Genomic DNA, 12,195 nt, shown 5'->3' with positions numbered 1-12,195 from the left:
ATTGTGCCTTGTTGTGCATGTCGATAGAGAGACATGTGTGCCAGCTGCCAAGTGTATAATATGAAGTCATAGTTTGCTATCCATGTTTACAAAAGTTGACTAGGTGAGAGGCACAGTTATGATGTCTATTTCAACGTAAACTTCACAATTGCTTACGGAACTAAACTACATGGAAGAATACAACACATGGTGTCATATATTAATTTCATTATTAATTTATTTGCAGTGAAAATGAAAGCAAAACAATGACTTGGGAGCAGAAAAGCAATACTAAATTACTAGTATCAATTAAGTACTCAAATTGTACAATTGAGCAAATTGATTCATTAAATTAACGATATTTTAAAATGACTGTTGAAATTGAAAATAATTGATATTAGTTCTTTCAAAGGACTAATGCAATTGAGAATTTTTTTTATTTTAGACACATCTTTTTACAATTGTGTAGATTTACAAGACCACATTATGTGATAGATACACTTTTATTGAATTGGTAAAAACTAATAATTCACAAGGGTTGAGTTTGGTAGAATTTGAAAGTTACCAAAAGACATTGACTTGTTCATCATCTGAACAATGAAATGTACCTGCTGTTTAAACTAAGTCAATAAATTAAAAGCAAAAACAATCCAACAAAAGAAAGAGAACGATAGAAAAGGTAGATGAGGATAAGCTTACTTCTTCACTCCACAATAATAGCCAATACAATACAAGAGTTGGATCAACCATCTAATTTTACTTTTGATTATTAAATTAAACATAAATAATACAACGGTTTAGATGTCTCTTTCTTTTTACAAAAATAAAATATAGACATCTAACATCATCATCATGTACCGACCTAAGATACCAAAGCACAATACTTTCAAAAGACAATAGAACAATTTTAAACATGTTTATTCTTGTAAATATACCACATTTTGTTTTTGGTTTCAGAATTTTTGTTTTGTATCGTTTAATCCTTGCATATATATCATAATTTAACATAATAGTTTGACATTGTAATTTCAAGGGATCAAACTTCAAATTTCATAAAAATGATTATTAGTATCTCATTACTAATAATCATTTTCCAACCCCAATTTTATAAAAGAAATTCCATATTTACTTATGGTCATTGTTTTTTTTTTTTGGTCCCTACGAAATTCGATAATGTTGAAATTGATTCCTATAATATGTGTGTAATATCGATTTTAGTCCTTATGTAATTCATATTTGAGGGACTAAAATCAAATATTGGTTTTACATATTACATGCATCAATTCAATCATAAACAAATATTTAGAGACTAAACCAAAACAACAAAGATCAAAAGTAATAAGTATTATATTTGCAAGGACAAAAAAATAATGAAATAGCAAAAACAGGAAAAATATTTAATTCATATAAAAATGAAGTATAATGGTAAAGTAATTAAAAAACCTCCACCAGCATCCAAATCAACCACCAAGTTTCTTCCTAATAATTTCCACATCTTGACCACTCATTTGAAAAGCCTTCTTAATTACTTCATCAGGAATAGAAGGTTTACTAGCAAATGTTGCAATTGATGCAATTTGTGCACCTGGATTCTGACTATTAAGACCAGAAATTGCAATTGCTGGTTGCTTAGAGTCACGATTATACAAAAAATGCACAAGTCCCTTAGGAAACACAAATGATTCACCTGGGTTCAAATTTTGAGTAAATGCACGGTTTGATGTATCAACAAAGCCCACAAGTAAAAGCCCTTTAATACATGTTGTAACTTCTGAGGCCCGTGGATGAGAATGTGGGGGTACAATCCCATTTCCAGCTATATCGACACGAACTAAAACTAGGCCCAATGTGTTAAGCCCAGGTAGGTTAATAGTAGTTGTTGGTGTGACACTAAAACCAAACATGTTTGTTGTGTTACCAGGTTTTGATAGTGAAGATGTTGCAAAATGTGATGAAGTTGCTTGTTTTGGATCAATGCATGGTATCCCATTTATGAAAAATGTGTTTTTGTTATCTGCAATGCAATAATCTTGAAGTGGGTCAGGGTCAGATATACATTGGTTCAAAAAAAGGGAGAGTGTGAATAGTAATAGTGGAAGGGTGTGAAAAGAGATTTGGGTTTTCATTTTTTTAGATATATAAATGTGCTAGTGTTATATGGATTTTGAAGCATATGGTAAGTTATTTATATGCATGTGCAAAGAGAAAAAGATAGAGCAGGTGGTGGATGGTGATGTTAATTCAACTTGGTATGTTGATTGTGAAATGAGATGATTGAGTAGCTTGAGAGCATAGGATATAGAATAAACTGATAATGCAAGCTAAAGGAATTATGATCAAGTTAGAATTAGACACAAGAAGGGGATGATGTCTACATTTTATTCAACTGAAAATGATTAGTGGTGATTTATTTTTACTGTGATCAAGTTAGTATCATTTTAGGAATTGGTTACTTTAGGGTCTGATTTTTACCTATTATAAAAAAGATTTTGACATGGTAATTTAGAAGTTATATCTTCGAGATTTTTAGGAAAAGAAGAAGCTACTTTTTATTAACAACCAACATAAAAACTATAAATTTTAAAAGAAGCTATTTAAAATAGAAAACAAACTCTTAATCTCTAAGATTAAAAAAAGTTTAAAATAATTCATAAAACTCGATAGTATTTAGATTCAACTTTTTGTGTGAGGGTTATGATGTGGTCATTACACCATTTATGTTTTACCATTTTTTCTTTGGTAAGGTATGATTCGATGTTTTGATTTGTTTGAGTGTTAGACGTGCATTGACCAATACGATGAGTGATATATGTACAACAAAAATATGACAACTCATAAACAACTTATACCAAATTTTGCGGGTCACGTAAACTTTGTCTCTAAAGCCTGCATCATGAGGTATATGAAAAGTTGGAAAAATGGCATCTACCGTATATACCTACGGTGTGGTGACAACTTTGGTTGTCAATATAACATTGTTGATAAAGTAATGTGTGAATGCCTTCATACATTATAGTGATATGTATTTAGTCCATTTAGAAGTTTCGTAACAATTTGATTTTCAGTCAACAAGATAGCATCAAATGTAGTATCATTGCTTCTCGGCAATTGCTTCTAACAAGACTTCCCATAAGGAACAATTTGCTTAAGAGATGATTGTTAGGGGGCCCTTAGAATGCATTGTATGCTGGGTGTGGTGAACACCGTGAGTCTGAATGTCAACATTTTATCAAATGTGGTTTGCAAGTGCCATCTGGTATATGAAATTTTTAAATGGTTAGGAATGATTGTTTGGCTCTCGGGGAATATTCATACCTTACTACAAGTTTTTGCAGGGTGGTTAAGGGAAGGGGTCAAAGGGGAAAATCCGTAGGTGACATTGGCCAACAACAATGTCACAAGCGTACAAAAAATAAAAATACCTTATGAAAGAGACAGAAGAAAAGCCACTTGTAACATTGTGGTTGGCCAATGTCACCAACTACAATGTCACCCAAGTGCTACCCGGGTCAAAGGCTTATTAATTTGACGCACGATAGTGTGATCGATTTGGAAGGGGAGAAACAATCAAATTTTCAACTCCAAATCTACAACGGTAGAGGAGGTGTTGGATGTGATCAAAAACTTATCTTAGAATTGGTTTTTATGGAAGAAAATGGGGATTCCTTCTTTGTTCTACTAGTGGTTAAATTTTCCATTAGATTGTATTTGTAGATAGGCTAGGAGTTTTTGTTTATGTTGGTGATCCTGTATTGAGGTATAAGTACTAATTGTACTTAATCTTATTTTGTTGGGATGAGTACCTCTTGTGCTTATTTTTAATTTATAGTTTGGATTTTTTGCCTTATTGTTGTGATCCTCTTTTGATGTATCTAAATATCATTTTGTGTAAGTCCGGTTTCATATTTAAAAGGGTCACTATTGATTATGGAGGTGTATAATTGATTCTGACATATTGGGTTGCATTCGAGTAGAATAGATATTACCTTTAGGATTCATTCTAGTTGAAATTATGATTCGTAACTTTTAATTGCAGAATAGTTTAACTCACTTTGATATTAATGTATTTAATTTTATTTTTAATAAGGCAAGAACATAATGACATCAAAAAAGAGAATACGTGATTTTCAACTATACTTTAATCTTATATCGAGTGCTCATATATATTTTTTTACATTCAAATCACTTTTAATCAGACTCAATTTTATAAAATCAATTCACTCAAAACAAATACTTATCTGTGCAGCACCAAATATACACCTTGTTAGATTAAGTACCTCTTGTACTTATTTTAAATTTGTATACAAGTTTGATTTGATTTTGCTGCTTAAAGAAGAAGCTATTAAAATAATTGTGCTTGGACTCATTTATGAACTAGTACAGTACAAGGAAACTCTGTCGTTTGAAGTTGGTTGGAAGAATACGACATCGTTTTATTCTTTTAATTGAATTATTGAATAATTTTATAATGTTTTTTTAATTGAGTTGAAGAAATTGAATCATGTGGCCCAAGTGATATCTATAATAAAGATTTGAGGCCCTTCACATGGAACCTTTTACACACCGTCTCAAGTAGTACAGCTTTTGTTCATGTGGCCCTTCCTTCCTTCCTTTGCCATGCATTTTATACTGTACTTGTTCTGATCTCATCTTAAAGTATAATCAAATCATCACCGTCTTAATATTTATTGACTTATATTGTTACAAACTTACTAGTTTGTCCATGAAGACGTTCATATATTGTTACATTTTGATTAAATGGTTTGATTGCGAAGATATTTTAGAAAAATGCTAGAGACACTCTTCTCAATATTCTTTCGAACACTTACTCTCTTAATTAATATATGTTTCATAACTTTATATGAAATTTATTTTTAAAGTGTGATACCACCTTGATTTAAGCCAATAAGGGAGTGAGTATTCAGAAGCGTGTTGAAAAGATTGTATCCTTGGAGTATGAAATCGGATCATCACATTACCTCTTCGGTCAATCATATATGTATTTATTTGAGTATGTATTTTTTGGCATTAACCTTCTATTTTTTAGAGAATGACAGTCCTGATAATATGAAATTCAGTCGCAGGTAAGTATAACTGACCAAAAATTGTTACATTGAAAAATCAAATTTAAGTTCTTACAAATGATTAATCTTTTGGTGAAGCTTATGATCCACTCGAAACCAATCGTATGTATCGAACACTAAACTAATACAAAATAAATATTGTTGACTCTCATTCTTTACCCTTTTTTTATTGCCTTAACCCTTTATTTAATTGACAAAATGATGTTTGACTGAGAGATAAATGAAATGATTTTTTCTTTATTTACCTTAATCAAGTTATTTGATTTCAGTGCTCCAAAATATCCCCACAATATATGTTTTTTCTTAGCCTAACCCGTACTCAAGGATATTTGGTTATCGATTCTAAAATTCAAAATGAGGTTCTTTTGCAAAGAGGAATGACATATTACCAACTCTTTTAAGGTCATCTTTGTCTCATTTTTATTTTATTTTGGAACCTTCTCATTTTTTTGGTATGATTAATGGGAGGAAAATTCGTAAGTAAGGTTACTAATATACACCACATAATATAAATTTTCTCCATTGAAACTTTCTCATGTAAGATAAACTTATTTGTTAAATTAATATTTATTTTTTCGTCCGAGTTTTCATCTCCTTACCCCTTAGCCCTTAAATTTAATTTTTAAAATTTATAATCACCATCTTTTATGTTTTTTATGGCCCATACTTTACTAGACTCTTCATTCATATGAGAGGATTTAATCTCATAGTCTATAATAAAAAGATTCAGTCCCAAGATACAACTAACATTTTTTTAGTCAAATAACTAAATTATTTTCTATTATTATTTTTTGACTCAAACCATATTAACTTATATTATGTTCAAAAGAATTATTTTCTATTCCAAAAATAATTTACTAAAATGGTTTCATTTTTCTTTGACTCAAAAATGTTTCATTTTTTCCCTTCATAATTCTCTGTACTTTCAATCCAATTATATCATAACCTCTAAAGTCTAAATTGCTTCAAAACTTGGCCCTCATCATAAGAAAAAGAAGTACTCATCACCATCAAAAGTTAAATCTACTTTTAAGAGACACAATATGCAGTTGTGAAACTTTGAAATTACTTTATACACTTTACTCTCAATAATTATATCATATATCATATATTTCATAGTCTCTGAATAATTATTTTTTTTTATTCTATTCTTTTGTAACATTTTTCTTATCTTAGGATTTTCCTCAAGTACCACAAAGAGACAAATGATGATGTTACTGTAGTAAGGGAAAAAAAGAAGGGTATTCTTCTTATTCTCTCACTCTTAAAATCCACATGCACATGTTTTTTATATTTTTTTTCCTTTACTTTACTCATAATCATTTGCTACAAAATTATTATAGAGTTTTCTTTTTGTCTCATTGTGAACTATTCTTCAATCTTTATCATTTTTGATAGATTAGATCTCTACAAAATGATTAATCTTGATCATGGCTTATTTACACTTTCTATGTCTTTCCAACAATTTTGGGTTGTAGCTTTGTGAATTTCTTCAAGATAAGGTAAACCCATTTCTTATTTTTGTTGTTTTAGTATAAAGTTTAATTTTTTACTATTATTGTTATTTGTAAATCTGTTTTGTTCTTAGGTTGGATCATGTCATAAAATACTAAATTTATGTTTGTGAAAATGTTGTGTTTTTTTATTTTGTGTTGTTTGTGTTGTGAATTGTCCATGTGTTTATTAAAATGTTTGTTTGATTGTAAAAATGTTGTTTTTTTTTGGTGTTATTGTTGTTTGATTCTAAAAAGGTTGTTTTTTTGTTGTTGTTATTGTTGTTGTTTGATTAGATGGGAGAGACAACAGCATCAAATTCTGCTTTGCAAGTGTCTGTTTCTTTTGGTAGATTTGATAATGATTCACTGTCATGGGAGAGATGGTCTTCATTCTCTCCAAATAAGTATTTGGAAGAAGTTGAGAAGTGTGCTACACCTGGATCAGTAGCACAGAAGAAAGCTTACTTTGAAGCTCATTACAAGAAGATTGCGGCCCGGAAAGCCGAATTGTTGGCTCAAGAGAAGGAGATGGAGAGGGAGAGGGATTCTTTCAGATCAGAAGAAAATAATGGTATAGATCTGAGCGGTAATGGTAACGGTAACAGTAACGCCTGTGAGACTGATTCGGAATTCTGTATTTCCAACACTCAAGGTAGTTGTACCGAGGAACGCGATAAGCAAGAAATTGAAATCAGCCCGGTTGGTGATATCGGCAGGAGTCATGCGGATGATTTGAAGGAGGAGGAGGAAGTTGCGGTTTTGGTAGATTACCAAAGTTCATCAGTTGAGGTGGAGAATAAAGAGGTGGAAAGTGGATCACATGGTTCGTACAAGATAGACGAACCTGAAAAAGACGTGTGCATAAAACTAGAAGAAATTCTTGACGTTGAAGCTGAAGATGTGAAGGAAATTTCTCATGTTGTGTACAAAGAGACAGAAAAGGCTTCACAAGTTGAAGAAAAAGATGTGAAATTGGATCATCCAAAGAAATCTAAGGTTTGCTTTATTTCATATTTGGTTAAATCATATGTATTCATAATGTTAAATTTTTTAAAGGTTGAGTATTTGATTACCGTTTATTTTGGATAGGTTATCCCTGTGAATAGGGAAAATAATGCAGCCAAAACAAAGAAGAAACCAGTGGCAGCAAAACCTAAGGCATCTCAAATTTCGACACCGAGAAGTTCAAAGCCTACATCAGCTCCAACTAAAACATTGGCATCTGCCGCTTCAACTAAAAAGGGAAATCCGCAGTCCTTACCTAGGAGGCAAGTTACTTCTAGTGTGGAGAACAAAAAAGTCGCGACCAGATCTTTGCACATGTCTATGAGCTTAGGTCCAAGTAAGCCTGATCCAGTTCCTCATACTACTGAACCAGTTCCTCGTACTATGAGGAAATCTCTCATTATGGATAGTATGGGGGATAAGGACATAGTCAAACGAGCATTTAAGACTTTCCAGAAGAATTTTAACCAGCCAAAAACTTCCGTAGAAGAAGACAGATCTTCAGTAATAAAGCAGGTAATTGGAAAATATTTATGATAACTGCAGTTCATTGTTATGGATGGTGATAAATTTGGTGCAGTATAAATGCATGTTTATCTGTTGTAAAATAAAATTGATTTGAAAATGATTTTTTACATATATCCTGACAGGCTCCTCCAAGGGGGACTGCGTCGAAGGTTCCAACTTCTACAACTTTGCGGAAAGAAAATGGAAGGTAAATTATTGAATTGGCACTTTTATTGTTTTATAGGCACATGTTTCATGTACTATTTTTTGTTTATAAATTTCATACTATTAATGCATCTTAACAACACATTGAAGAAGGTTTTTTAATCGTATGGCGTCATATATTTTGTTTCTAGCTTCCTTTTGGAGAACTTCAACCAAGGAATCTATATATAAATTGTGATTCAAATTGATTTGAACATATTTATATCTTTAGATTTTATCCAACAATATCATTTGCGACTTGAACTGAATTTCTCCTTTAGATGAAATGTATTGTACTTCGTAAACGGCTACGAAAACAACCATTGTGTTAAGTATTGAATTGAATCGCGATTTTAATAAATTTCATTTTAGCTTTTTCAAAAAAAAAAAAAAAAGTATTGAATTGAATCTGCTTGCTAGTTGGATTTTATGAAATATATCAAACCTCTTTCCTTGACAAAGCATATGATAAGATTTCTATGAAACAAATCTAATAAGCTCTATTTTGATGAAATTGTATGGAATTAATTTTTTTTGTGAATAGGCCTGCTACCGCTGAGAGGATGGAGAAAAGAAGTGGAAGTGTTGTACAAACTTTGGCCCCGAAAAGTGACATTAAATCAGAGAAAGGGAAAGCGGTAGGACTATCTCCTGTGATGTTTAAAATTGAAAGTACCCCCTTATTTGTAGTTTTCTTCTGACCAAACTATTTTTTTCTTTCATCTATATCAGTCCTCAAGAAAAATAGAGGAAAAACCTAATACAAAAGTGGTAGAAAGAACGCGTCTCCAAACAAAATTGAAGGTACTCTTCCTCATTCCGTGATTTTCTATTAAAATGACTGGCATTTCCTATATTCCTGTGTTGGCTTCACTTAAGTGTCTGCTTATGTTTATAGTGTATTAGAGATGATATTTTGAAAGATAGGCAGGGCAATGAATCAATGATACTTATTGTGTTTGGGGGAGCATTTGATAAAATGAGAATTTAAACAAAATTGATTTTTTTTAAAATCGACTTGGTTAAAACTGTGTTTTGGATTAAGTCATTTATATTTGAGTGTTTTAGTCTAGAAGCAAATTCAATATATTTTTGTAATGTTTCGGTTTAATTTAGGGAGACATAAAAGTGATTGTAGGAGCATAGGATTGATTTTGGCATGTTTAAGTGTCATTCAATAATAACGGTCTTGCTTCAAAATAGATTCTAATGTGAAGTTGGGATTTATAGCTTTTGCTTAACATGGATTCATCACTCTCACTTCACAAAGCATTCTACTCACCATGAATTTATAAAGCTAGAAACTGGAGCTTCTTGCTCAAATCACGATCGCGCTGTGATTTTTGCGAAATCCAAACACACTGTATGGTTCAATTCATTAAAACTACTTTTCATCACTTTTGGTCGAATTGAGGTTTGGATACAAAATCAATTTTGCTAACAGTAACCAAACATTCGTTCTTTACGAAAATCATGCTTGATAGAGAAAATAAATTCTGATAATTTCCACTGTGAAACCAATCATGTATTTAGTTTATAGAAGGGCTGATATGGGATATGAGTTGGACATTCTATTTTAATCTATATAATATGCATGACTAACATATCTCAACACAGGAGGAAAAAGAGGCAGAGATGAAAAAGCTAAAGCATGATTTCAAGGCCACACCCCTAACAACTTCTTATCGTGGTCAAAAAGGATCAAAAAGTCGCGCAGAAAAGGTACGTGTTATACATCTGAACTGATAAGTGATATCTTCTATATTCACATCTGAAATGGAAAGTTATATGTTGCTTAAGGATATATAAAACAACCTTAAAAATAACTTTTTGGTATCAGCTGACTATTGATTGCGTTCTTGAGAGATGTGTGAAAACGACTAATTATCTGAAACTTTACTTTTAATTGAAGTCAGTCAAACCTTGTGTTTAACAACTGATAATTGGAGTTTGGTGATAGTAATCAAGTTAGGGAGACCTATGGGACCTGGCTGTCTTGTTTTGGTTATAAAAAATAAACATGTTTCCTGCCAAATGAGCATGTGTTGGTGGTCCATACTAGAAATAATGATGAAATTTATTTTTTTACAGTTAAACAAGAATTGTAGGATTATTATACCCTAAAAAGTGGTAAAATTTTCATATGAGAGGGAGACATGCTATCTCTCAGTATTCAAGTTTGGAAGAGGTGGACCCTCCCATTTTTATGTCTATTCTGAATTTTCAGAGATTACACTTCTCCCTCATGTCAAAATGTCACACGAGTGAATCCATTCCCCTAAGCAATGCTATCAACCTCTGCTATTTCTTATCAAACCATCTAAATAATTTTCTAAGAAATGTTCGTAACACACCCTCAATTTTTTTTTTTTTTGAGGTAAAGTAACACACCCTCTATTATTAAGTAAAAGTCGCATGGGTCTTATTAATTAAGGATTGGGTCCGACGAAATAAAAAACAAGTTCCACATGAATTTCACTCAATAATAAGAAAATATATATGTTGAAAAAGTGTTATAAGAGTACTATATTGATATTATTCCTAGACTATCACTAAAAGCATAGGTTGAATATGGTTTGGAATATGTGGTGACATGTTTGGCAATTTTGTACAAAATTGATTTTAACTTAAAACCATGATCTTGTTATCATAATGTGAACAAATAAAATATTTCTTTTCGGCAAAGGAAAATCATGTTTGATATATATTGGCAAAATTACCCTCATATTTTAACAATATCTTATTTCTTTAACAATAATTATATATCCATATTAATAATGTTGCATCTAAAAGGGATTTTTTGTCAGCACTATCCAAATAATGTTCATTATGTAAAAATTACTTTTCACTCAAATTTTCCAAAAGTCAATCAACTCACTCTATTCGTGACTAAAATCAATTTTGCCAAAGTTCAACCAAAATCAAATTTACAAACTCAAATCCAAACATACACCAGGTTTCCTAAATTCAACTTATATGCAAAATCTAGGTCTTGTTGGCTTCTGGTTCATTGTCCTTACACTTAATGGTCGACAGTTCACATTGTACTCCATTCTAAGGCCTTATTGTGTTCCATTGAGTTCTGACAATGTCCTGTTTTCATGACTACTCTTGCAGGGAGATGCTAAGACTGAGAGCCGTCGATAGCTGCACAAGTGGTGAAGGTAAAGAGAGGAGCAAATGAATAGAAGTCAAACACACCGGTGTGTCTCATAGTATGTGTTCAAAGGAGAAGTCAATTTCAACACTATGATATTTTAGTTTAGTATGCAATAGTGGAACAGTTGAGCAATCTTGTTCTAGTTAAATAGGAATCTTAATTATGAACATTCTGAGGAGTAGGAGGAAGGAGTGCTCAATGCACATCATATATTGTTGACAAATTTCTTCTTCGCACTCCTTCCATGACGTTTGAACTAGAAAATAATATTGTATAATGTTTTAATAATGTGAAAAATGCATATATTTTCTTGTAATTGGTTGCATCATTTTTCTTTCTATTCATTATATGGGTGATTGATATGCTTCTAATGTGTTGTAGACCACATATCTCTTAAAAACCTAAGACAATGCGCACTATTGTCAAATAGTTTCTATAGCGGCCATAGCATAGAGAAATTCGAACAAATCGTTAATGTTCAGCAATACGCTATTTAGCGCAAAGTGTTATCAAATAGTGGTTGCTATACTAGTGCCATAACACTTAAGTATAGCAGAATTTGATTAAACTTTACGCAATCCGCGATTGAAAACATTAGCAATGTATTAAAAACCCTGTTTCTCTATACTCCCCTTACTCATCTTTACATTCACATACAATTTATACAAGACTTGAATTAGGAAGCGAAACCTATTTAAGTGGGTTACACAATGGACATTAAGTACATCATAAACGTTGACACCGCCCTATATGTTCCGGA

The 12,195-nt window shown here is 31.7% G+C and overlaps 1 protein-coding gene and 1 pseudogene across 2 annotated transcripts; one reads left to right on the top strand and one right to left on the bottom strand.

The window, feature by feature from the left end:
- Positions 1–380: 380 nt before the first annotated feature.
- Positions 381–2,138, bottom strand: LOC146921235 (germin-like protein subfamily 1 member 1). Its single transcript, XM_085714677.1, has one exon. The coding sequence runs from the start codon at positions 2,103–2,105 to the stop codon at positions 1,440–1,442; it is 666 nt and encodes a 221-aa protein (XP_085570803.1). The 5' UTR covers positions 2,106–2,138; the 3' UTR covers positions 381–1,439.
- Positions 2,139–6,423: 4,285 nt separating this feature from the next.
- LOC146921234 (uncharacterized) lies at positions 6,424–11,672 on the top strand (annotated as a pseudogene). The gene is made up of 8 exons (XR_015012051.1): positions 6,424–6,565; positions 6,854–7,555; positions 7,649–8,080; positions 8,215–8,279; positions 8,820–8,913; positions 9,008–9,079; positions 9,893–9,997; positions 11,393–11,672. The product of XR_015012051.1 is annotated as an uncharacterized LOC146921234 (transcript).
- Positions 11,673–12,195: the final 523 nt, after the last annotated feature.

Source organism: Medicago sativa, chromosome 5, assembly GCF_051527215.1.
Source record: "Medicago sativa cultivar Bolivia chromosome 5, Bolivia_mono, whole genome shotgun sequence".
Taxonomy (NCBI): Eukaryota; Viridiplantae; Streptophyta; class Magnoliopsida; order Fabales; family Fabaceae; genus Medicago; species Medicago sativa.
Note: the sequence above shows the minus strand (reverse complement) of the source record. Positions and strands in the feature narration are given on the sequence as shown.